Source organism: Garra rufa, chromosome 13, assembly GCF_049309525.1.
Source record: "Garra rufa chromosome 13, GarRuf1.0, whole genome shotgun sequence".
Lineage (NCBI taxonomy): Eukaryota > Metazoa > Chordata > Actinopteri > Cypriniformes > Cyprinidae > Garra > Garra rufa.
In genome coordinates this window covers 9,556,460-9,583,572 of record NC_133373.1, presented here as the reverse complement: position 1 = coordinate 9,583,572, position 27,113 = coordinate 9,556,460, and the positions used below count along the sequence as shown (strand labels likewise).

Here is a 27,113-nt window from a genome sequence, read left to right as displayed (position 1 = left end):
TTGGCCTGATGTTTTCATGTTTTTCATGCTTCAAGAGGGTTACATTTTTTGAAGCTAAATGTCTGACTGGTTTGTTTTGTCTTATTTGAGCTAAAAAAAAAACAAAAAAAAAAACATAGAAGCCCTACTGTGAATGGAAACATAGATGCACATGGCTTTTGCCGGACAATAAAACTAACACCTGTCCTACTACGGCAGAAACACCACTTGCTATTTAGTGACATGCACAAGTGCACTCTTGTTTAAGCTACACGCAGTGTAAACATAACCTCAGCTCTTTCCAGCGGCTTTCTTAAAGATTTAGGAACGTCTACAAATATAAAAATAACAAATATATGTGACCCTGGATCACAAAACCAGCCTTAAGTAGCACGGGTATATTTGTAGCAACGGCCAAAACTACATTGTATTGGTCAAAATCATATATTTTTCTTTTATGCCAAACATTAGGATATTAAGTAAAGATCATGTTCCATTAAAATATTCTGTAAATTTACTACCATTAAACATATCAAAACTTAATTTTTGATTTGTAATATGCATTGCTAAGAACTTAATTTGGACAACCTTAAAGGCGATTTTCTCAATATTTTTTATCCTATCCTAACAAACCATGTATCAATGGAAAGCTTATTTATTCAGCTTTCAGTTGATGTATAAATCTCAGTTTAAAAAAAATCTACCCTTATGACTGGTTTTGCGGTGCAGGGTCACATATAAGATGTTTACTTGTCGTGATGTGTGGAATTAAATGCTTCAAACTCAAATGTTCTTGCATTTTTGCAATTTCAGCAACAAATGTTGCTTTTTTGAGATATTTTCATTAACCCTGACATTCGTTTTATTAAAATCTCAAATACAAATTTTTTTTTCTTAGTCTGGTTTTATCAAAATCATTAAGTGCATTAAACTGATCAAAAGTGACCGTAAAGACATTTAAAATGTTGCAAGATATTTCTATTTCAAATTAATGCTGTTTGTAACTTTCTATCATATTTTTTGTTTCCCTAAGAATATTAAGCAGGAAAAACTGTTTAACACCGATAATAATAATAAATGTTTATTGAGCAGCAAATTAGCATATCAGAATCATTTCTGAAAGATCATGTGACAAGACTGAAATAATGATGCTGAAAATTCAGCTTTGCATGTATGGTTGTATGCTATATATCTGTTATTTATAGTATATTGCTGTATTTACATTATTTTTATTTTCTGTCTGACCTAAGATGACCCAAATAAAAGCAAAAAAAAAAAAAAATTCTAAATGTATAATCTTAAAATTCAAGTTTATATTTTGCTATTTTTAATTTATATCTCATATTTTGTTATTCTGAGATTATGTCTTGCAATTCTATATTTAGACTTACATTTCTGTTCTAAGTATTCAGTTTAATTTGACTTTTTAATACACCAAGTTAAACTAAAGAAAAATAAGAAATGTTGAAAAAAAAAAAAAATAATAAATTCAGCGTTGTCATCATAGGAATTAGTTACATTTTCAAAATGTATTATTGTTAATAATTGAGTAGGCTACCAAAAAATTGCTGTATCATGGATGGGCAAATGTGTTTTTACTTTTATCTGGGACTCACTTGAGCAAAAATAACTCTGTGTCCTCAATGATAAAACACTTCCAAATCAGTGTCTGACCGTTGAGAAGTAGACTACGATATTAGTGACTGCCAGCATGAAAAATTTGGACGTCTGCATTGCTATTGCATCATAAAGAAGGAACATGATGTGACATGAGTAACTATGTAAAACAAATACTTTTTACAAATTGAATTAAAAATCCTGTATGAAGGAGATAATATGGGATTTACTTATATTGTTCATTCATAAGTATTGTTTTTACATGGTACTAGCTTAACAACTGTAGGCTTTGTAGAAAACTGTTGACACTCTAATAATCTCCAGCATAGTCTGACACTGCTTACACTTTCAGGTTATTAATCCTAAATGACTTCTTGGCATTCATATCTGTGGTTTTTGTTAGAAGAGTAGAGTACTGTTACCGGTATGACGCGTGTGCCGCTTTATCTCCGTCAGCAGATACGCGAGCTACACGGACAACTATATCACGTGACACGCAGAGAAACTCGCCACAAGCTAAAGAAAAAAAAAATGATGCAACAACGTAAGACAATTGCGTGGTTCATGTGATCTCCTAAAACTCCCTTCAGAGACATTTGAGAGCCCCGCGGTTGACACATTCTTAAAGCACCCTTCCCCAGTTGAGTGTTACATCCTGTAGCCCATTCATAAACTCTGTGGCGAAACCAACCACGACAAAAGGCCTCACGACGAGCGTCGAGGAGAGGAGGGGACGTGTAGGTGGCCATGTCTTCTTCCCGCGCGGCTATTATTATCCCAAGGAAAGGGGCAATGACAATAGCGGTAGTCTTGGGCTCTCCAAAACGGGGTCCAGTCCTGACCTGAGTAAGGTCACGTAGCTTACCACAGTGCGAATGCACGCTGTGCCACAGAGATGTAGGAGCGCGCCTCTACCTCATTATGCGCCAAATCAACGCGTCAAATGAATGCCAGACCAAAGGAATGGGACGCGGCAATTTGGCATCATAAATTGGTTGTATAAGAGTTTTCAAAAAAGAACTTAATGAATGAGGAGCTTTGTTCGCCCTGTCCTAAAATAATTCACAAATTGCATTACTCAGTTGTTCAGCTTCAGTAAACCCACAGCGTGAACCTGAGTGTTCTTCAAACTATCAAAAACTGCATGGAAAATTAGTTTTGGAAAGAGATAGAAGTAGGCCTACTTTCACCTTTTGTTGTAGTGAATGAAGGACAAATGGTCCAGAATGAGTTTGCGGGATATAGTTCAAGTGAGTTCAAATTAATTAATACTTTAAGATAACACTTTACAATTAGGTGTAATTTGGTAACATTGCTTAATGTAGCCGTTAACTAACATGATCGAACAATGAACAATACATTACATTGTTTATTAATCTTTGTTAGTGTTCGTTATTAATAAAAATACAGCTGTTCATGTTAGTTAACAGTAAAATAATGTTAACAAACAGCTTGTGATTTTAATAATGCATTAGTAAATGCTGAAATTAACATTAAACCAAGCTTAATAAATGCTGTAAAAAATATTGTTCATTTTAGTTCATGTTACCTATTTTCCGGCAACTAAATGCATTTGCATTCATAAGGAAATTCGACAAAATAAGAATGCGAATTATCTATTTTAAATTAAATCGTATTAACGTTGTTTTGTTTTTTTTAAGTGTGCAAGTGGATCTTCAACACTGAATGTCCTCATTTATAAATATCTTTATTTTAAACCAAATAAATCAGTTTCAAAATGATTATTTCAAAAGATCACGGTTTGTAATTAGTCTGCAAATACCTATTTGCTGGATTGAATCTATGGAGAGACACCTTATTATTGTTACTTTGGAGTAAGCACGTTTTCACTATTATACACATTATGTTCCGACACAAACCGTGACGCATTTTACGCGCTGTGTTCAAGGAAACACCACGGACTGGATCTCCAGCAGCCAATGGGAGCGGAGGGGGATCATTTAAGAAATCATTGATATTGCCAATGCGTCAAACACGAGCGTGTCAGCGGGACCCAGTGTGCGTATAAATACCGCGAGGCGACCCGGAGAGAGCTAGTCATTTTGGAGAGCGCAAAGCCAGCGAGGAACTCCTCATTTCACTTCAACCGATATTTATTTATTTATCTATTTATTCTGAGCCTTGCTTTGGGATGAACAGACTGCTTCTGAACTTTTTCTGGGTGGCAGCATTCAGCGCACTCCTTGCAGCGCCGGGGCTCCGGGCTTCTCCAGTGGTTGGGCAGGAACCTATCCGCTGCGCCCCCTGCTCCACGGAGCGGCTGGCCGAGTGTCCTGCGGTGGATGCCGGCTGTGAGGAGGTGCTTAGAGAGCCGGGCTGCGGCTGCTGCCTCGCCTGCGCGTTGAAGAGAGGGGACTCCTGCGGGATCTACACTGCGCCCTGCGGCTCGGGGCTCCGCTGTTTGCCCAAACCTGGAGAAGTCCGACCCCTGCATGCGCTCACCCGAGGACAAGCGGTGTGCACTGAGACCCCCGAGCCTGATCAGCACCAAAGCGACAACACGCAAGGTATCAGCGTTTAACAAGACTGCACTGTAGCTGTTCATCCTAATGGTTAATTGCATCATGTCATATCGCTGATTCAACCTTTAGCGCGATTTCATCAGCGTTAACACATCACTTGGATAATTCAGATGTTTAGATATGCCTTAAGGAATTTCAAAGCAACATTAAATAAATATCGAAGGGCGCAATTTGTTGAGGCTCACATAGCGCAATGGAAAACGTCAATTATAATGTGGAAAGAAAGTTTTGTGCGATGTAAATCTATGTAAAGACTTGTCACACTATCGATTTGCCGGTCTAAACGAATCTCAATGGAAAGCGCGTGAGCTACGTTCCGTTGTTATGGTTACGTTCGCTGTAGAACGGAACGCGACTTCTGTTCGTTTAGCGCCCTTTTTGGTGACAGGTGAAAATATGCGCTCTGACCAGTTTATCAGTTTTTATCATTAACGAGACACCAACTTAAAACCTATTTGTAGCATTCTGATAAGACTACTGAAAACTAAAAAGGGAAAATAACTAACTTAAATTCTTAAAAGTATTCTTTGCAGCCAATAATACTCTCGTTGTCTGTTCTTTCAGATCACCCTGAGTCTCACAACGGGCCAACGGCAGTGAATGAAGGCAGCCCAGCTGTATTTGTGTCTGGGCACGGCAAGCCCTTCGACCCGCGGATCATTACTGCTAAAGAGAGCATGAAGTCCAAAGTTAACGCAATACGCAAGAAACTTGTGGAGCAGGTGAGCACATCAATTTTATGAATATTCATATCCAAATAAGTTAAGTAAAGTCTAGTACCATGTACGGCCACCAGAGGGCAGTAGAAGGTTTCTTGAATTTTTCGTGTAAGCTATAGGCTATATTTGGGATGAATGGTTTAATGCATTTTTCAGTGCAGTTGCATTTAAGAGTGAGACTATATTTTTCGATGAGCTTAGCCCAGAAATAATCAGTCTTGAAGTTAGTTGATAGATAGATAAATATATAGATTGATAGATAGATACTTAAACATTTTTATTTTTAAACATTATTCATAATCATTAAGAAATATTAAAATAGTTTTATTTGAAAAATGTCTCTAAATAACCACATTTTATCTTTCTAGGGTCCTTGTCATATTGAACTGCAGACAGCCCTTGACAAGATCACTAAATCACAGCAGAAACTGGGAGACAAATTCACCAGATTCTACCTTCCAAACTGTGACAAACACGGTCTTTACAAAATCAAACAGGTAAGACGAAGAGTCTTGCGTGCTAGTATGTGATACAGAAGGCAACTACCATCTTGATTTCACATGGAGAGTTTGTGTGTTGGTATCTAAAGCTTAACGTGTGATATTCATCAACACGATGATATACATGTGATGGCCGAGTGTTAGAACCACACTCCACTGAGAACTAGGCTGTGCATGCAAGCTTGTGTTTCTAGAGAATGAAATAACCCGTCTCACGCTCGCTCTCTCTGTCTCGTTCTCCCCGCAGTGTGAATCGTCTCTGGACGGTCAGAGGGGGAAGTGTTGGTGTGTGTCATCCTGGAACGGGAAGAAGATTCCTGGATCAAGTGACCTGCCAGCAGATGCCGAGTGTCCCGAGGAACTCAACCACTGATCTGTCTCTCGCACACACACACACACACACACACACACACACACACACACACACACACACACACACACATGTTGGGTTTACATGTTTTATGGGGACATTCCATAGGCGTAATGGTTTTCAAACCGTACTTTTTATCACCCTACACCTACCCTACACCTAAACCTAGCCCTCACAGGAGATTGTGCACACTTTTACTTCATCAAAAAAAACTAATTGTGCATGATTTATAAGCCTGTTTCCTCATGGGGACCTGAGAAATGTCCCCACAAGGTCAAAATCTACTGGTATTCCTATCCTTGTGGGGACATTTGGTCCCCACAACGTGATGAATACCAGGTACACACATACACACACACACACACATAATGGGGGATCTGAAGTGCTCAACCACTGATCTCTCTTTAATACACATACATATTGAACCACTGATTTTATCATTATATTTTTTAAAATATCATAGTATTTATTTATTGTTAGTGGTGGTATTTAATTCAGGTACACTGTTTTTTATTGGTAAACTCCCTAAACTCACCAAAAAAGGAAGAAGAAGAAAAAAGAAAATCTATTTTTCTGTAAAGAAAATATGTATTTTACATGAAGTACCCATACTTATTTATTTAAACTGAATGTATTCATTTCGATATCTGGATAAGAATATTTATTCTTTATGCCTTATACATATTTTTGTATGGTGTAAATCTGTATATTTGCTGTATATAGATGTCTGTTGTCTTTAATTTCCTTCAGGCTTGCTTTGTTGGAAAGGAATGATATGGAAAAAAGCACTGCATGACCAAACCTCTTTGTCACTGTCCGTACATTGCCATATTTTTATATATGTTTTTATAATTATATTTTATTCATGAATTCTTTGTTTTTGTTTAAAAATATTACGATTAGACGGGCATAAAAGTGGGAATCTTTCCCCCACAATTCTGTGTTTTTTTTACATGCAAAAGTATTGATCTTCACAGCTTTTGAAACGGTATACTGCCTGTTCCTACCTCTTTGTCCTTTATGTTAAGAGCTTTTTTTTAAATCAAGCGTTTGTAAATGACTTGTCTGTATGATCTGTATTTGTCGATCATATTTGTGTTGTCTACATACTGTGGTCCATTTATTTTTTTAAGCGATGAGGAAAAGAGATTAAGACGTTGCTTCACTCCAAAGCAGTCGCTCATGTGTATGATATATTTTTCATGGTTTGTAATTGTCATTGTGGGTAAAAAAAAAACGAAGTATTTAATAAATCATCTTTACAAGCACTTCAGTGTCAGCTGTTTAAACTCACCCTCGGGTCAGACGAGAAGCTGCGGTGAACTATGAAGCAAGACTGAATCAAACTCAATTAGTAATGTCAGGACAAAACAACAACACCTGAACATAATGGGAATGTGGTTAACACAAACCACAAAGTGCAAAAAATCTCTATTTCTCTCTCTCGATTTCTCCTGCCAAGCTTGATTATGTTCTGTCTTGTCTATATTTAAAACTGCCTGCAGGCAGAACCGTGTATGTGTGCGCATACGTGTGTCCTTATCGTGGTAATCTCAAATGAGGCGGACTAACTTTAGCTCGGTATTTTGGGGAACCGGGCTCCACTCTCTTTACGGTGCCTTTGACCTGGGCTGTGTTTGTGCTGGCCGGCCAGCGGCACGTCGCCCTCCCCTTTTTCCTGATGACCAGCCTCCACGGCACCACCCTTTACATCTCATTTATGTAAAATTTAGAAAAAAATTAGCTGCATTCTTGTAAATATCCAGCTCTAATTAACATTACTTGATTGGTAGCAAACAAACTCAATATGGAAGTAATTGTAACACCTTGTTTGTACTTTCATAAAATTTAAGAATTCATTACGGAGAGCTAAAATTAAGTTAGGAGCTGTTTGACCTCATCTATATGAGCGATTTCATTTCATGAATTGTGGCATCGCAGCTTCTTTTTTGAGAATTGGCTGCGCTGACATGGCTCAGACAAGCGAATAGCTATGCTAATGTGAATGGGGTCTCTGTGTGTAGATTTGAGAAGTAATGACCTGTGTGGGGCTCAAGCTAGAGTGTGAAATGAAGCGTATCAAAGATGTTGACCCGTTACACACATGAGATTTTAAAATCTCCATTGCCCCCGGCACTCTGTTATACTAATGACAAAATTACTGTAGTTAGTATAGGCTTTCTGTGAAAGAGCCATTGTTTTGAAACTCTTGACGGTGACACTAGTCACCTTATCTAAAATGAATGAATGCACCCTAAATACTAAAAACAACTCTGTACAATACTAACGGGATAGTTCACCCATAAATAACAAAAATGTGTAATTTACTCACCCTCTCGTCATTCCAAACCCAACCTGATCCTGAGGGAACTTTTTTGCAAGATGCGAAATACGTACCGTTACGTACCTTTCATGACATATTCGATGTGAAATGTCCACTGAGTGGCGCTAAAGACTATAGAATACCCAAGACGTGTCACTCGTAAAGTTTTGAATAGAGATAAATGCAACGCTAATTATGGCCGCGAAGCCCCGCCTTCTTAATAAAATAGCCAATCGTTGATTAGTAAAGTTAGTGGTCACTGCAGCTGCTGTTATTATGCCGCGTTCCAGGCAACCCATAACCCGTGTTTTTCCGACCTTCTACCAGTGAAAGTGTACTGGAACGGCAGTCAAATCCGTGACTTCCCACTCGTGAACTCATACTAGATCGATGTACTCCCAGTTACGAGTTCTGACGTAACATAGCTCCCGAAACAACAAATGTCAGCCCTAATGCGTGCGGTGTTTATGCAAGTGGCACACGGTGGAAAAACAGAGCTTAGGACAACATAACGTTGCAATCAAATTAATAATAATATAAAAATAATAGTAATTCATAAATGTGCCCAGGCAGATTGGCGTGACTTGCCTGGAACGCTACAAAGTCGTGAGTCGTGGTTTGAAGTGGTGATTTACCAGTTAAAAAACCTGCCTGGAACGCAGCATTAGTCCCGGTTGCTATAGAAACAGTCAGCGTTCTGAGACGTGCGCTCAGTACTGCGCATGCGCACTGGCTGATCTAGCCTTAAAAATAAGCTTTTTTAAAGGATTTTGTAGCACAAGTAACAATATTTATGAGGCAGTTCTTGTCAGATTTTATTGGTGTTTCAAATATGAAATTCAATCCTTAGCTTGGTGAACATTTTTGGAGAATTTGATGTTTCCTTGTTCAAAGAGATAGAAGCTGCACTTGCATGCCGCCGGAGAGGCGTTTCAAAGATGGCCGCCGAGTGACATGACTTGCCTTAAAGGGACTTTCGTGTTCGTTTTTTTTTTTTCCCGGAACAGTAAACGTAGGCTACATATAGTATGATTTATGCAAGTTTGGTTTTGTACGTTTCATCGCAGTTCTGACTTGAAATGTCCGTAACGCCAAAACTCTAATGCTCTTTGACTCTAATCCGCTTTACACCTAAAGCCCTGTTCACACTACAAGCCACATGCAACGACAAATACATTAAGCTGTCCGCCATATTCTAATGGTCAACTTGACGTCATTCACCATAGTAATCAATGAATATTCGAAGATTCCACAGTCCTGCACAGCCAATGGTCTGCATACCCATAGTATGATCAATGATGTCAAGTTGACCGTTATAATATAGGGGATGTGTCAACCTGCTTGGAGCGGACGAATGGGGAATTTATACATATCTTTGCCTAAATCTACCCGATAGTATGAACAAAAGCGAATGTGACGTAAAAGCACAATCGCAATCATGCCGTTTTAGCTTGTTTTTTGATCTCTCATCTTTCAGCTCTTTCATCGTTAGTCATATTTTTCACGGGATTCATACTCAAGGATTCCACATCCTAAATCCAATTCCATGCTGGCTGAGCTACCAAGAAAGCTTGGTACATGCGGAAAGCGAAACATATGGAGCTGTAATCATAACTGTGTACGAAAATGATTACAAGTGCTCACTGTTTTACTGCAATAATACTTACTTTTTGGTACGCATTTCACATCTTGCGAAAAAAAATCTTCCCACATGTACGTTTTCGTCATGAGATCAGGTAGTCCAAACTTGTATTTCTTTATTTTGTGGAAGAAGATATTTTGAAAAACTGCTTTTGCCAGTCGAACTGACAACATTGGACCTTACTGTATGTACAAAATGAACAAAATTGGGTGAACAATCCCTTTAATTTTGTAGAAGCTGAGAAAATACAGTCTGTCATCGTGTAAATAAAATAGTGTTTACATTTTTATTTAAAAAAAAAAACAAGGCATTAAATACAAATTATATTTGAACAAAAACATTTCCTTTCTTGAAGAAAGTGATAACTGTATAATTTCTAGTTTAGTAACATAAAAAGCTTTTTAAAGAATCAAAATTTTAAATCAAAACAAAACAAAACAAAACAAAAGCAATTACCCGTGAACGGAGGGATCTTTAAAAGTGACTTGCGGGTAAGAGACCCTGACATTGCACAGAATGAGGGTGGCAAGCTTTCTTGAAGATCAACTAGCTTGAATATTGACCTTGATGTTCTTTGAAACGCAAGCTTGGCCTCAGCTTTACTTAATCTTAGCGTTCACTTTACTTTAGCTTAGTTTAGCTTAGGTTAGCTAAAGTTAAGCTTAGATTTAGCTTAATTCATACCGTAGAAGGCCTACATAACCTGAAGATTTAAACTAGAGTTTTACACAAAACGATTCGAGGACAGCATCTTTGCTAAGCTAACAAAAGACACATCATACTCCGCACTGTAGATAAACAACAAATCTAAAAAAAAAAAAAAAAAAAAAAGACTTTAGTGATTATATTCCCAAAAATATGCTGAGTTCTATGTTTCACTACTGTGCAATCAACGGGTCACTGAATTGTTCTCAAAGACAGTTTGGATCAGCTTATATTTCTTTCTTGGATAAATAATATGTTTAGCATAAAGTTCACATGCCTCTTTAGCTCTCCTGAAACAAAATATATATTCATATAAAAAAAATTTTTTACAAGTCACAATTACAAGGGCTAATAGCTTAGCATACTCGTATACTCTGTCCCCATAATCAAGTCTGATAAGGTGTAGCACCAAACATTTTTGTTTGTCTTTTCTTTAGCTGTTTGGGAAAGGGGTGAGCTTTTTGTCGACGCTATGCTAATAAGCTAACGTGTGGGCTACCTCTCTGGCACCCTCCACCTTTCAAGTCTTTTCTCAGGAGGTCAGTTTTGAGACACAACAACACAAGCCCTGGTTATCCAACATGGCCGCCATGTTAGCCTGTAGCTTTCCTACTGGGGCGATCGATATTGATATTTAGAGAGACAGAGGGCGAACAAACCTACGAAGCATTTCCACACGGGTTTCGTTAAGGCATCAATTTCACAAACTGCCGTAGCTACACTGTTTTCAGGGCACTGTTACATTCAAACCCATAAACAAGATGTCGCGCGAGATGCATGCTTTCAGCAAAGACCTAGAAATGTGATGGACAATGATAGTCAGCGACTGAGCAACAATCTTATATTCAAAGTGCTTCATGATGTTTTGAAAGTGAGCCCACATGGAGCATATCACTGCTGTCCTGATGTCTTTTTTTTTTTTTTTTTTTTAAAGGGTGTTCATCTAAGTATGTCCTGGTATAGAATCATTTACAATTGGTCGAATCATTTTATCTATCGGTTGGCCCTCGTAACAGGCTGGAGTACGTGTTCAGGAGGGGCCAAAGTGCATGAAGTGCTTGTGCTTCAGATGGAGTCTATGGCTAGAGCCGCCTAGTGCCACTGAGCATGCCCAGTTGAAACGACCCTACACCAGGAGGGCAGAAACAGGAAGTGGGACTAAGAGAGAGCCGCTGGCAGAGAGCGATACACGCTGTAGCAGAAGAGAGAGACGGAACAAGTACACGACGTCCCTCTGGTACACAAGAGTACATATGCTCAGACTTAGCGTGCCGTTACGGAGTTAAATTTTGCTTGTACTTTTGACTATGTTCACACTTCCCTCTCAAGATACAGTCCAAAACTGAAGACATGACACTCTTTCCCGTCTCCTCCTCTCGTTCTCCCCACTCTCCTGAAGTGTAAAGTGAGTTGCTGGTCATGTGAGTCCATGCCTCAGCATACAAGTGGGAGGTCAGCTTTGGGACAGCACTTTTGAATTTGTATTCATGTAGTTCTTCAGGGGAGATATCCCTCTTTGTCTCCCTGTTTCCACCGCTCTGCCTCTCTCTCCCCTTCACTTTGTCTCCATGTTCAAGCAGTGGACTTTCTCCTTGCCGTCGTAGCCGGGTATGGGTTGTCCGTACTTGTCCACGCACCAGCAGTAACCTCTTCTGCGCCCTTTGGATGGACGACACTGCGGGGAGAGTGGGTGAGACAGGAAGAGAAACGCATAACCATATGATATTTGGACAGGTATATGCAAAACAGACAACATGCTCCAAATGGAAGAGACAGTGGCATAAACACACATTTCTCATCGCATCGCACTTAGGTGAGAGAGAGTAACACGAATGCTAGAGCCAGAGAGAGAAAGAGGGAGAGAGATTGGGGTAAAGGAATGCCAGAGGGGATTCAAGGGAAAATATGTAAGGAATAGAGGAACAGAGCAAGTGAAATCTGTTGAATTATTAATATATACATATACACAATAGTGTATGTATCATGTGCTGATGAATTCACTATTTAAACTATTTAAAAAATCCAATTTATATTCAGTGGGTGAATTATTCAATGACTTTCGGAGGGTGTCAATTTGAATTTTTATGATTTTTTTTTTTCTGTGAACCCCAATATTCCCTCACAGAGACCAATCCCTCTTGGACCCAACATTTTAATTGATAAGCTGAAAGTATATTCCACACTGTGGATATTTCAAGCTGGAAAAACTTCGTGCCACTAAAGCGTTTTTTAAGAAGAGCGTCTGACATTTTTTCAGCTGGCGAAATACTCTTTGGTGGACACATGTTATTGGATATTTATTGTTAGACATATGGCCTGTTAGTCTTTTTTGCATTTATGCAATATACTTGAGCCAAACCTAAGAAGGTAGACCATAATATTCCACTGCATTATTGTGCTAATTATACTAATTGTGAATGAGCATGAAATTTACGAATGATTGGAATTCATTAACATACATGTTTAAAGGGGTCATCCGGTGCCACATGCACTTTTACAAGCTGTTTGAACTGAAATGTGTGTTAGGAGTGTGTGTACACAACCACCCTAGAATGACAAAGATCCGCCCAGTAGTTTTCTTTTAATTTAGTAAAATAATTAGCCCCTTCTCATATCGAGCCGTTCTCAGATGCCTGTCGTTGTGGCATAACACCGACAGAGGCCACTCCTGCGATAGTTGATAGACAGCAGTGTTTTAGCATAGACCCGCCCCGAGTGTAAACTGACAGCACTGAGGGAATGTGACCGCTGATCTATCTAAATGGGTTAATGTTTACACGAATCATTTCTCACCAAACTGCTTTATAAACGAGGGTCAGTATAAAGCTTAGCTTTGTAACGGTGTCTGTTAATGATTAAGATGTAAGGTTAACGCAGTAAGTTACCTGTTTAACGTGTTTACAGCCCGCAACTGCACATGAGTAAAGACTGTAACACTCATGTTTATGTATTTCAATATAAGGACGGAGTAAGTTATGTTAACCGATCACTTTTTTGCTCGTTCAATCAGCTATGCCTCAGTAAACACACCGCGTTCGTCTCTTTACCGCAGTAAACACAGTAAACACACCGCGTTCGTCTCTTTACCACAGTAAACACACCGCGTTCAGCTCTGTACCACAGTAAACACACCGCGTTCAGCTCTTTACCACAGTAAACACACCGCGTTCAGCTCTGTACCACAGTAAACACACCGCGTTCGTCTCTGTACCACAGTAAACACACCGCGTTCGTCTCTGTACCACAGTAAACAACCGCGTTCAGCTCTGCACCACAGTAAACACACCGCGTTCAGCTCTGTACCACAGTAAACACAGTAAACACATCTTGTTCGTATCTCTCTCAGTCTCAGTACTCTACCCTGCCAGTACATTACATATAAAGATAAATCAAAGTGACATTAAGTTTACTAACCATTCAGACACGTCCAGTATAAGCCGTAATTGCCGAACTTCTTTGCGGGTGTCATCTTGTTTCGGTTCCAACCAGGGGCGTTGCTAGACCCTTTTTACTGGGGCACGGGCCCCAGTAAAAATATGCTGTGCCCCAGTAAAATCTCAAATTTGAGTTAGAATTTACATTGATAATCCCAAAATAAAGACATTAAACTACATGCAACAACTGAATTCACGAGTAATGGGGGCCTGTGCCCCAGTAGAGCTTTAGGTCTAGCAACTCCCTTCCAACTCCGGTTTTTAAATTAAATTTTAAATGGATGGGGTTGTACAGTGTCTTCAAAGCCTTCCAAGTGCCATTTTCCCCCAAACTATACAACTATACCCCCAACTGTTCCAAGTACTGCTCACTGCAGAGCCATATGGGAGGAGCTCCAGCTCCCCCTCGTTGGAGGTAATGGGTGGAGATAGACACCTAACCACACCCTAACCCTACCCCTTACCCTATCCCTAACCTTAACTCCACCCATTTGTTCACTCAGAGGTGGAGCTGGAGGCCATTTCAACTGTTGTCTAGGGCTAGGCAACACCCCGTGTGCTATGTAATGACACGCCCCACAGAACTGAGGGGCGGGGTGAGCAGAGGTTCATAAAATTTAAAGGGCCAGGTACTGATATCGCTTGCTGAGAACAGAGGCATTTTTTACCAGGTGAAATTAGTGTTTTTTTAACACTACCATGGAGAATTATTAATCAAAGTATATTACAAACTTTTAATTAGGACTCTAAAGCATCATATTAACTTGTGGAAAATGGGCATCGGATGACCCCTTTAACTATAAAATCAGACATTTGCGAAGCATTTGTGTATGGGAAGGAAAGTTTTCAGAAAGGTCTGTTTTACGAGCAAATTACTCAGAATTTACTCATATATTTATGCAAGTTTCATGAATGAGGCCCATTATCTATTGTACACGTTAAAAACTGTATATTGTGCCTGAAATAATAGAAAAGATAATTTTACAGTGTCTTAATGATGATAAATTCTGTAATTATCACATTACATTTCAGAAGCCAAACATGTTTAAATTAACCATGTCCTCATCCAAACTTTATAATGGCAGTGAATGGCTGTTGAGATTTTGAAGTCCAATAAAGTGCATCCATTAATCATAAAAAGTGCTTCACACGGCTCCGGGGGGTTGATAAAGGTCTTCTGAAGCCAAAAAAATATCATATTTAAAACTTTATTAACCGCTGTCGTGAGCACATTCACAAGAGAGTGGCCTTCCAGCGGATGACGTTGATGTAGCGTAAGCTCTCATGAGAATATGCTAGTCTAGTCAGTGTGAACCAAGTTTTCGTTACAGCAAAGGAAAAACAGTTTCCTCTTGGCTCACATCAAAATCATCTTACATTTTTTTTTTTTTTTTTGTAGTTCTAATTTGTAAATGCTGTTTTGTTTAAATATGGATAGAGTACTTTTTATAATGGATGGGTGCATTTTATGAGACCCATTCATTGCCATTATAAAGCTTGGAAGAGCCAAGACATTTTTAATATAACTTCGACTGTATTAATCTGAGAGAAGAAAGTCATGTACACCTAGGATGGTTTGAGGGTGAGTAAATCATGGGGCAATTTTAATTTTTGGGTTAACTATACGTTTAATATATTCTGATCTCATAAGCAGCTTGATTGTATTAGTTTAAATATATAGTTATCTAAATATATCTTTAAATGTTTTACTATTACAATAACTGAGAATGAATGTTGTGTTGAATATCAAAACATGGTTAGGCCTATCTCATGACTGAGTGTAGTTATTTCTCTCTCTGTTTCTCTCGTGCTTGTCATTCTCTCCTTTGGCAGTGAGTTGGAGACATGTGCAAGTCAAACATCACATCTAAGTTGGAAGAATGCATGCCTGCCATTCACAGTGAGTGTGTTTATGTGTTTATGAGAAATAGAAAAATCAATGCATCAAATAAACTGTCTTCAGTGGTTCAGGGGAATTTAACGGACAAAGTGAGGTGTACACATACACACATACAGTACTGTAAAATGATCTAAAGTGTGTACTTTCTTTGTTTGCATTTGCTGATTATTTACATGCACCTTTTGACAACTTGTGAATATCAAAATTCACAAACATACACATAAACACACACAACCCAGTTTTGCTTTTATGAGAGGCTCTGTCTCTGTCAGCCTACTGGTGATGAAATTGTGATTTCTGTTCATAAAAACAGTTGAAAGGGAGAAGTTAATTTTGACCGAGCTAAAATATTTGCCATGGACCGTTAAAGAGCTGCTAGGACTATTTTAGGAAACTGGCATCGACTCAAAGTCATCTGGAGCTTATTATACTACACAGGCAAAACAAACACACACATACACACACAAACAAACACGCACACCCACACACCCACACATACACACACACATCCTCGGGTGGTACATTCATTAGTGAAAATCAGACAAAAGGGAAAAGGAGGCGGTAACAAACAAGAAAGAAAGAAAAAGAAAGAAAGATAAACAGACATTGTGTGAGGAAGGAGTGGATGTGTCAGAGAGAGAGAGAGAGAGAAAGAGAGTGAAAAAGAGATCAAAAGCGTTTTTATTGAAAGAGTACCAAATTAAAATACCTCAAGCAGAACAAGAGCAGTCTGGGAATGAAACCTGGCCTCTATAAGGGGCTGTTTCAGATGTTACACTCATCCTATCAATTTCAATTGTCTCCGCACCCACTTGATGTTTTTGCTATAACAAATATTTGTATTTGCCTAAATAAGTAACATATCACAAGACTTTTTATGTGTTTGGTTATGAGTCTGTCTGCGTCTGAATGAAAGAGAAAGAATGAGTGTACAGGAAGCCAGTGCTTCATTTATAAATTATGAAGTCCTGGAAGTATGAATGGTATAAATAAATGGTATAAAAATAAATATGAAATGTGCGCCACAATGCTCGCTAATAAAAATACATTATGTTTAAAAGTGCCGTTCATATAGTTAATGCATTCCGGTTACCTTTTGCACTTTTCCTTAATATTGCAAATCATCGACCACATTATTACTATACTTGCTTATTTATCCAACATATGGTCGTTGCATCAATTTCTTACAGGGGCATATGAGGTGGGGGATCCACTAAAATAGGTGCTGGATCCAATTCCAGAGGAGGTGGATCCGGATCCTGCTTGTTCCGGCACAAATTAAGCCCTGCAGGAAACTACTCGGTGCTAAGCTGCTATGTATTATGGGAATGTTCCATTCATACTGTATAGGCACACAGGATGCTTTCTGTTTGATGTAAGAGGGACTAATAATGACTAAAGTAAGGAATTTTATAGTACCGCAGTGTGCTAACCAGGCAATAAAAGTGATATCTTTCATGTACATCAGTGCCTTTTTGCAGCGGATGCAATGAGCCACAAGACAATTTGCTGGATGTACAATTTCTACTTATTTGCTGCCCCGATTGAAATCACAAAACAACATACTGAATGTCTAGTTAAGACATTTTGTAATACTCCAACTGGCATCCCATAAGACCCGAGAGTCAAGTACTTTACGCATTACAATACTGTACATGCCCTCAAAACGCATAGTGGCATGATTGATTACTGTATGTCTGCAAATGTAGGTGTGTATGTGTTTGTATCGGTGAAAGACAGAGAGGTATATGTAGGGTGCAGGGTACGCCCCTGTCAGCGTGGCGATTTCTGGAGGTTGCAACACAACAGACCTGTGTAAATGTGTATGTCTATGTTTGTGTAACTGTTATGTGTGTGTGTGTGTGTGTGTGTATGTGTGTATATATATATATATATATATATATATATATGTGTCTGTGTATGTATATATATGTATGTGTGTGTGTGTGTGTGTGTGTGTGTGTGTGTGTGTGTGTGTGTGTGTGTGTCACAAAGCAAGCCTCAGTCAACGCTGGCCCATAATGATGCCCTTATGGGCAGCAGGAAGGCGGAAGGGCATTAAAAGCAGCCACAGGGTAAACACAGACTCATAAAACACACACACACACACACACACACACACACACACACACACACACACACACACACACACACACAATATGTGAATGCAACAACTACATGTGAATTGGAACAATGGTTGCTTTCTTTGCCAGATGATCAAGCAGTGTGTGCATGTGTGTTTGTGTCTGTTAGGTAGCATGCCGTTTGGGATAAATGCTGCCCCTGTAGTACATGATCATTATATAGTCATTTTGGTGCAACTGCAAGCACAGAGACTACACAAATAACAAGTATGAATATATATGAACAGAGCCTCCAAGTAAGAATCAGAGGGAATTGATAGTCTGAGAATGGATACCTTGGAAATGCTTATGTGTTTGCGAAGTGTAGTATGAAATATGTGTATGGTGCATGGGTGACCAATTCAGTGTATTGGTGTTTGAGTGAGAGCGTGTGCACCCTGGATCATTCCCAGCATGCCTGGCATTCTCTTCTAGTCTCTCAACCCGCATCACTGAGATCCTATTCAGCGTGAGAGCTTAAGTGGACTGCCTGGCCCTGGGAGAGCTAGGAAAGCCAGTAGATCAGGGGGCCGAGCAATGCTTCGGCCCATCGCAGGGAGTACAGTAACCTGGGTGAGAGATGCATCTGGATTGGGAAGGGTGGAAGGGGGGTTGGCGGCGCTGGGGCCGGCATGCCTGGCCTCCGCTAACACACTGAGCCAATTCATATAATCAAGGCTAAAATTAGCACGGATTGGACTCTGCTCTCCCCAGGAATGGCCTTTAGACACACATACCCCCACATACATATACAAACGCTCCCATTACAGATCTTATTCCGGGGAGTGTAGGGACCCCCAGGCATCCAGGACATCTACAGTTCACTTGTGTGAGTATGTATGCACAGGAGTTTGTGCATGTTTGTTTTTGATGCCAAAATAAAAATGAATGACTGCAATCTCAGGCTCGACCAAGACTCAGGCTTCGGCTCAAACCACTATGATGGCAGCGAAGAAATTTCAGTTGGAGTCAGTCGGAAGGAATCTGATCAGCTTGATCTTCAAGGCACACTCTCATATGTGGACACAGCCTGTCATACAGATGTTCTTCTACTATTACCAGAGATCCAAGCGTAGGAGTTTGGTCTAACAAAACAAACTAGGCTATATTTGTTCAAATCAGATACAGGAGAAGATGTGGCATGTATCTGTTATCTATTATGTTGTTTGCGCTCAAGTATATGGTTTGTCTTGTGTTGCTTTGTTATGTCTCCAGCTGGCTCTGTAAAACCAACTACTAGACATTGATTAGTTGATTTGTTAACCTGTCACTGTCCTTTCTTTCTTTTTAAATGGACATGGAATAGTCGTGTACAACAGAGTACAGAGGGCAGGAACAGGATTGGAAGATTTGCACTAGTCTCCAGACCTTTATTTAACACAGGTGCCACTATGAATCTCTTTTTGGTATTCATGCAAACCATCTGCAAGCCCCTTGTCTCTCCCCTTAAGGGTTTGCTAAACATGTTTCTTGAGACATGAACTTATCACTTTCTGTTCATTTAGAGATCTCAGCCCCAGAGCAAGCCTGTTTTTTCCAAAAAAAAAAGGTTCCCTTCCAATGGGTTACATGTTCAATGGTACCAAATGCTATTATGCATGTGTGCAGGCAGCCCTTGCCCCTTCAGTCCTATGTAGGTCTCGCCGGACCACGATTTCAACTGTGTGATTCTTCTAAGGGGGACCTCCTCCCCCTTGGACCACGATTGTGCCATTGTACCACCATTTCTCCCCTGGACCTCTGGAGGTCTGTGCACGCCATTGTGTGCAGGTATATGAGTGCATAGCAGTGAACTATAGTGCATAAAGGTAGACTACATACACTGTTTCAAAATGATGTAGCTCCTAAGCAACATGTGTTTCACATTGATTCTAAATCTCATCCTCTTTTTGAAACCTCTCCTTCTCAATATATCCTCTTCACAGTGACCACAGTGTTGTCATTAGGTTTTCCATTTTAAAGAACCAACAAATAATCTGTTTGCCGCAAACTCATTAGGGCCATTCAGACAAGGCCCTTTGACTCATGTTCTTAATAGGGGGTTGCGAGTGACTCACAAATTTCCAAGAATGGAATTTGCCCCCACCAACTACTTTGTTCAGACTCACTCATGCACCCTGTCAATTGAGGAAACAACAGATACTTTCAAGAACCAGCATGCACATACAAATAGGCCCCCACCCACTTTTCCAATACTGTTGTGACAGTTGCCATGACAGTTACTTATCCTCTTGTACACGGGTGGCGGTAGAATAATAGTTTGAGAATCTGGGCTGATTACACAAAGCTTGTATGTTTGATCCCAGGTAAGTATGGCCTAAAAATAGGATCCCTATTTTCCCCTTGAGCAAGGTACTTGGCCACATGGGGGATAGGCCCTGTAATTGGTGCAAAGTAAGTGACTTTAAATAAAAAGCATCTGCAAAAAAGAAGTCAGGGCACTTGGGTAAAAGGTAATTACCTGTTTTTTCTTGTAGAAACCCTTTTGGTCACAGTTTGGAATGCGGAAGCCTCTTGGGTTCAGCACATTTGAGATCTTTAAAATCTTCATAACACTCTCCATCTCCCGGCGACATGGGCCCTGTACAAACACACACAGAGAATGCAGAATTACAGGAAATTTCTTACTCAGAAACATGTTGGGAGATTGGAAACACAAACAAGGAGAATGGGAGCAGAATGCACTCTTCTCCAATACATGCTTTGTCCTAAAAATGCATGTTGGTGGAAGAACAGTGAGTGCTTACATATTCAGTTTCTCTCTTCGACTCCAGACTGAAGTTGTGAATATCTGTATGAACGCCACTGGAAACTTGTTCCCCTTTAAAATTCTGACTTTTCTTCAATTGATCTTTTTTGATCACGTCCTCTTTGGGGTGCGGCATTGGATCTATGGGCTCTATTGCCGTCCTCGGTCCTCCCTGCGTGTCCCCGGAAACAATTGTTGTATCCTGGACTGTTTCAGCTCCCCCGGCGCTAGTTGCCCTGGTACCATTAGAGATATGTTCCTCTCCTTCCTCCTCAGGGTTATCTGAATCAAAAGAGAAGTATATTAATACATATATACGATCTGACAATTAACAAAAATGGCATCTTTTCACATGGAACAGAATAGAAATGGGGGGTCCAATTCTGTGCCTAGAAGTCCAATGTCCTGAAGAGTTTGGCTGCATACTGCCCTAACACACTTGCCTAGAAGCTTCTAGTTCACAAGTTCACCCACCTATCCATTTAGATGGGAGAATCACATAAATAGAGGAGGAGATGGGGAGGTGGAGGGATGCCGGAAGAATTGTTGATGGGACGATCCAATGGCTGCTGCATATATAGGCTCGTAATGATGGACTGACAGGACTGAATGATTAGGCTTCTGAATCTTGAATACCTTGATTAGCTGGTTTAGGTGTGTTTAATGAGGATTAGTCTAAACTCCGCAGGATAGTGGCCCTCCAGAAGAAGGATTGGACATCATAAACATCTATTAGTAAATAGAATAGTTCATTGATGATGTAATTTTGTAGGCCAGTCCAGATTTCTAATTCGCCCTTGGGAATTTCTTATGGGTTGGGGTTTAAGTATAGTGGTTTTCATTTTACGAGCAAGGTTCAATATGGCAACCACTACTTGAAAAGACTTACTGAGTCATACCTAAAACCAGAATCGTGAAGATGTTGTGTTTAATTAAAATGTAACTTGCTACATGAAGACTACAATGGTTGTCCGATTCATCAGCCCTGTGGTACTTATAGTCGTTATTTAGCGACATTTATTTCTGAAAAAACCCAGAAGCTTCCAAATTCAGTTTTGAGCTATGACCGTGTAATTTATGCAGTAGAACAAAATGTGAAAGTCTCTGCAAGTAATGTTTACCACAGGCCTTATTTCACTCATAAATCGAAAAACCGCTATTCTAAAAAACCATTGGAAATTCCAGAGGGAACCCATGGCTAGAAAATGCAAATTTTCTTCCAGCTTTTAGGACTACAGACTGAACAGCTCTATTTGAAGATTCTTCCTTTTCAGAATAGGCTTTTTACAAGCAAACATTTACAGTAGAAAGCTCATATATAAGCTCATATGAAAGTCACAGAGGAAAAAGTAGCAGAAGAGAAAGAGATATAGAAAGGGGGGATGGGGAAGCAGAGGAGTGAGAGTATTTATAGTGCACCAAGTTACAATCGTTATAGGCAGAGGACGACCACCTGACCCGAAACCGAGAAACCAAATACGGCTACAGGACGGAACGTTTGCCTGCCTTCACTAACATGGTCCGGTAGGATGGCCTAACCAACAAACATCACGTGCTTTCCTCTCTGTGCCCAGCTGAAGCTTTACTGTGGGTGCTCACAAAATCTATTCAATGCAAATGTGGTTTCATCGTGGTTTAAATGTCCTTTCCTCTCATCCCACACCATTCCTCAATACATGAACCCTATACTTACTCTACTAAATAACATTTAGATGTATTATTAGTGCATTTGTATCAACATCCCTATTTCACCTAATTATTATTTACGCTGAACTACTAGATCCATCACGAGAAAAGTTCAAAACAAGTGTGATTTTGTAAATCAAAAGGAATTATTGAGGGAAATTATAAGGCTGCTCTTTTCCATACAATGAAAGTGGAAGGTGACCAGTGGCTGACAAGAACATCTTTGTTTGCGTACAGTATAAAGCATAGCATGCTTAACACCATGCACAAATTCATGAAGGCGCCGCAAAATTGAAACGTGCAGAAACATGAAGAGGATTTGAAAGCTTTTTAAAGCCAATAGCAAGTGATTCTGTTCCTCCAAGAAGGCTTTTGTATGCCTTTTTTTATGCACAAAAGTCACATAGACTACTTTTATGATGCCTTTTTGAAGAATTACCGTGTCCAGTCTCTAACCATTGTCCTTTTATGGAAAAGAGCAGCTTGGACATTCTTCCAGATAACGTGGGGGCTAGATATGTTTTGAGCGAGGATACAGTAAGTAGATGTTGATGCTAATTCCCTTCAATTTCTGCAGACAAAATATTTGCTCTTGTATGTCACTTTGATAAGAAAACCTCTGCCAATAAGCTAAATGTAGAGTGCTCGCCGCCAACTCAGATTTTGCAGGACAACTTCATCACTCTTCAAAATGTGCCTTTGAGCAACCATTTATAGTGGACAAAATGCAAGCCCTTGAGACATGATGTCCCAAATTGCACTCTAATTTCTGTTTTTACTAACTGCATGGTAATTTCTCAAATGCAAGCAAAAGCAGTTGAGCGGTAAAGGGTCCAGTGAGGAGTGCATTTGTCAGCTTCAACAAATGCCTGGCGAGAGCGCTGGGCGAAGATGAATTATGGCATTGTTTAAACATGCTGTCCTCTTGGGGTTTTACAGCTCTTGTCTGTTGAATAAATATTCAGTCTCTGGCCATACAAAACAAAGCAGAGCTCTCGCAGGAACGAGAGACTAATAAACAGCTGGAGCAGAAGAGAAAGAGATATTTAGAAAGAAAGACAAACAAAACGGGCCATTAAATATGGAAAGTGAGAGAGAAAGACTGGGAGAGACGGTGGTGGGACAGAACTGGCATCGAGAGATAGATGAAGGTGCACAAGTCAGAAAGACCTGAATGTTGTGAAGAACTGTAGAGATAGTGGACAGAGTTCAGCAGAGTGGAAGAGCTAAGTGAAAACAGATTTTCCGTGTGTGTGTGTGTGTGTGTGTGTATGTGAGTAAGCGCGTACTTGTGGCACACCAAACACTCCTCTGTAGCCATGGAAGCTGCTCTCCAAACCAGAATTAAACTATGCCTTCATTGGCGATGACATAACAACAACATCAACATCAACAACAACATCAACTTCTGCAACATAACAACTCGAACAAGGTAAGTAATTGTAATAACCGCATATAATGACGGTGCGACATGTTGCAGCCTGCTTCCCTTGCATGACCCACCGTACCTCTCACATAAACAAATCCAGGACAGAGAAAGAGAATGGAGGGCCATCTAATTCGGGAACTTGAAAAACATCAATATTTAACCCCAGTGTAAACTTGTAGAACTTTTTAATGCCTCTTCCCAGCACCTAGTGGACCATTTTGAGTCACTTGACCTCACGTATTTGTTCAATCCCAAATGAGCAAACAATTTAGCATTCTGGCAAAATGGGCAGAACATGAACGAGAGGGTGAAAAAGATGCAGGGTTTTTTTTTTTTATGGCAGGTGAATTTCACTACCAAGGCTCGGGGCGAAAACGAATCCGCCTCTTCGGAGAAATCTGCACGATAACTGCATATGAACAAACAACGTCATAACTCATAACCTCATGATCTTTCATTCCTCGTACCGTTCCCACCCAGAATCACGCTGGGCCACACTGCTACCAGACCAATCAAGCCCTGCAAAAATATCATAATTCATGTGTGGCAGAGCCATGGGGTGGAGCCACGCACACCATGGCAATGGAGCCCTGCTCTCTGGTTGGCCAGAGTGTGTAATTACCATAAAGTGTGGTATGATGGGAAAGGAGCACTGAAAAGCAGCATGGGCTCAAATGAAAGGGCAGCGGAGGGAGAAAACATGAGGTAAGGCACTACTGTAAAACAGTTGGCGCCCCCAAACTGCTTTTTAAAAGTGACTCTGGGTCCTAACAATAGCCTTTGTGTGTGACAATGTCATGGTTGATTGCTTCAACACACCACTGTGGCTCTGTCAAATAACTAGAGAGGGTAAAAATGAATTCATTCGGGCTGCTTGACGTCAGTTATGACCAAGAACGCCACTTATTTTGGTCGCACAGGTCCGCAGCCTTCCCTCTCTCAAGGAATTCACTTGGATAAATGTGTTGGCTAATAAAGAGATGCACAAGAAAATCTTCAGCACAGGTGGTGCTAGATCTATCCCCAGCTAGCTCATTTCCAACAATTTCCATTTCAACTTGCTTCTTGACCCTCTCAATGAAGAGCTCGGAGTTCCTGAGCCAGTAAACAGCTAGAGAGCATCATTCACAAAACGGTGATCTCCACTCTTCTGCAGGGACTATATATAAACGAATGTGGCATTCTTAACGATTGGGTTGGTGAAGCCAAATTTTAGTGCACACACACAGATACACAGAGCTGTTTCTCTCTCCATCTCTGGCTCTCTCGCTCACACACACATACACACCACACACATAAAACAGCATAGAGAGGCTGCTGTAGCGCTGAACCTCGAGAACAACGGCGGTAGTGTGGGGCCGTCTCACGGTGGCTGGACTTCATGACGACTGCCTGTTACCGGAGGTAGCTGCGTCATGCCGGTGTTCTGAAACTCTGACCTACCTGCTCAGGATGACCTACCAGTAGTCATGTTTAAAAATACAATATCTTGTCAGGCAGAAAATAACCTGTTGGGATGTATTAACCAGCGTAATGTGATAAAAACACAAGCAGAATGTGTTGTAATGCTTGAGGATGTCAACATGTGTAGCTTATCTTGTTTGTCTGGAGTAACCCACAACCCTAAATCTGATTTGTAAAACAGCTATAACCAGTTTAGAGATGCTAATGTCTAAAGAATAGCAATATAGTGGCATGAGTGCAGCGAAGCTGTGGTATGTGCTGCATCTTATGAAGAGTAAGTGAAAAAGCTCCCCACCCCTCTACAGAGAGCCAAAAACTGGCCATGAGCGCAGCAGCGTTATTAACCTGTGAACATATAAACCATGTTACGCACAGCAGAGTAAACTCACACTGACACACAATTGAACACATAGGCCATATGCCCAACAGTGTGGATAGTGTTTGTTGGGACGTCTAAGACACCACACATACACAGGCAGTAAATTATGGGGGGTTTGGGTGTCTGACCCCACTAATTAAGGCTTTGCTGCTGAAAAAAGAAAATATTCTAAAATAGTTTGCTAGTCTTACCTGGTCTCCCAGTCTAGCTAAACTGGTCTTTATTATTTTTATCCAATATAAATACAGCTTAGGCTGGTTTAAGCTGTTTTTGTTGAACTTTGCTGAAAGTAAGTAGCCTATTCTTTATAAATACATGTGCATACAGTATATGTGTTCATATACTTACTTACTAACAACGTTTCAGTAACCAAAAAAGTTGGATTAGAAGTTAGTCAGAATGCACTTCTGAATAAATCGCCTTCGCCTTAAAAGGTAACCATAGCAACAGTAGGCTGCTCAAGTGCGTATCGGACCATCTCCAAAATGCAAGTCCGGTCATTATTTTTAATTTATTAAGCAAGCTTAAGTATAACAAAAAGTTTTGTTTAAACAGTCTTTGGCGTTTGGGTGTCAACAGAAATTACACTAACAGAAATTTTGCTCCCCTTAAAGTCATTTAATAAAACGCACACTGCGCATACAGTACATTAACAGACGCTTACTAAATACATTATTTACAGACAAACCGTGCGCGCTTACCGTGTCCGTGCGATGGATTGCCGCTGTGCTTTTTGTCCGGTGCCTTCGCACACACGCCCCGTCCCTCCAGCAGAGCCTGCAGAGGTTTGCTTTCCCCGGGGCGATGTTGACAGCTCAGCCCGGTACCGCAGCGCCCTGTGTACACTCCGCACGCCTGGCCCTCGGTTAGCGGGCAAGTCATGCAGCACCCGCAGCCCGGCTCCTTTACCGGCTCGGCGCAGTCCCGGGGCAGCGGTTTACACAGCACCATCGCCCCGTCGTCGCATGGCTCGCAGCGGACCACTGGGCTGACGCTTTCAGCCAGCCGGGCGAATGCTGCGAGCAGCGCGGTCAAGCAGAGCGCACACAGTCCCGTCATGGCGCGCACACTCACACGGGGGTAGATGCGTGGAAAAAACGGTGCGTCAGATCACCTCACCTGGATATATGATTACACTAAAGCCTGAGCTCTCAACATATGCCTTGGGAATAGCGGCGCTTTGGGTTATGCTGCTGTCACGTCGGTTTGACTAGACTGTGAACTAAGCGTCTGGGTCTCTCCATCTGTAAGTGAGTTTAAGTGGAACTACAGGTTTTATACACGCAGGAAAAGCACGGGCACTAAGTCACTCCCCCCGGTATGAATTATGTAGTCACCGTTCTCGGTCTTAAGGGACCGCGCATCCTTAATGAAATCATTCAACACAAGAGCCATGGGTGAAAAACAGAGAATTTTGCACGCTTTTAGACCGGGTTTTATTGGCATTTACGACCACTTGGAAAGCTGAGGTAGAGCGCGCGTCGCAGTCAGAAACACCTGTTGACGCCGCAAAGGTAACAGCACGTACATCAAAAATACCATTACCTTATA

At 40.5% G+C, this 27,113-nt stretch overlaps 2 protein-coding genes across 2 annotated transcripts; one reads left to right on the top strand and one right to left on the bottom strand.

The window, feature by feature from the left end:
• The first annotated feature begins 3,610 nt into the window (after positions 1-3,610).
• On the top strand, positions 3,611-6,996 carry igfbp1a (insulin-like growth factor binding protein 1a). The gene is made up of 4 exons (XM_073817064.1): positions 3,611-4,124; positions 4,704-4,861; positions 5,227-5,355; positions 5,606-6,996. The coding sequence occupies exons 1-4, from the start codon at positions 3,749-3,751 to the stop codon at positions 5,729-5,731; spliced, it is 789 nt and encodes a 262-aa protein (XP_073673165.1). The 5' UTR covers positions 3,611-3,748; the 3' UTR covers positions 5,732-6,996.
• A 2,902-nt stretch (positions 6,997-9,898) lies between these two features.
• Positions 9,899-26,795, bottom strand: igfbp3 (insulin-like growth factor binding protein 3). Its single transcript, XM_073817063.1, has 4 exons — positions 26,264-26,795; positions 20,603-20,886; positions 20,317-20,436; positions 9,899-12,073 (listed from the first exon to the last, which is right to left on the bottom strand). The coding sequence occupies exons 1-4, from the start codon at positions 26,619-26,621 to the stop codon at positions 11,954-11,956; spliced, it is 882 nt and encodes a 293-aa protein (XP_073673164.1). The 5' UTR covers positions 26,622-26,795; the 3' UTR covers positions 9,899-11,953.
• Positions 26,796-27,113: the final 318 nt, after the last annotated feature.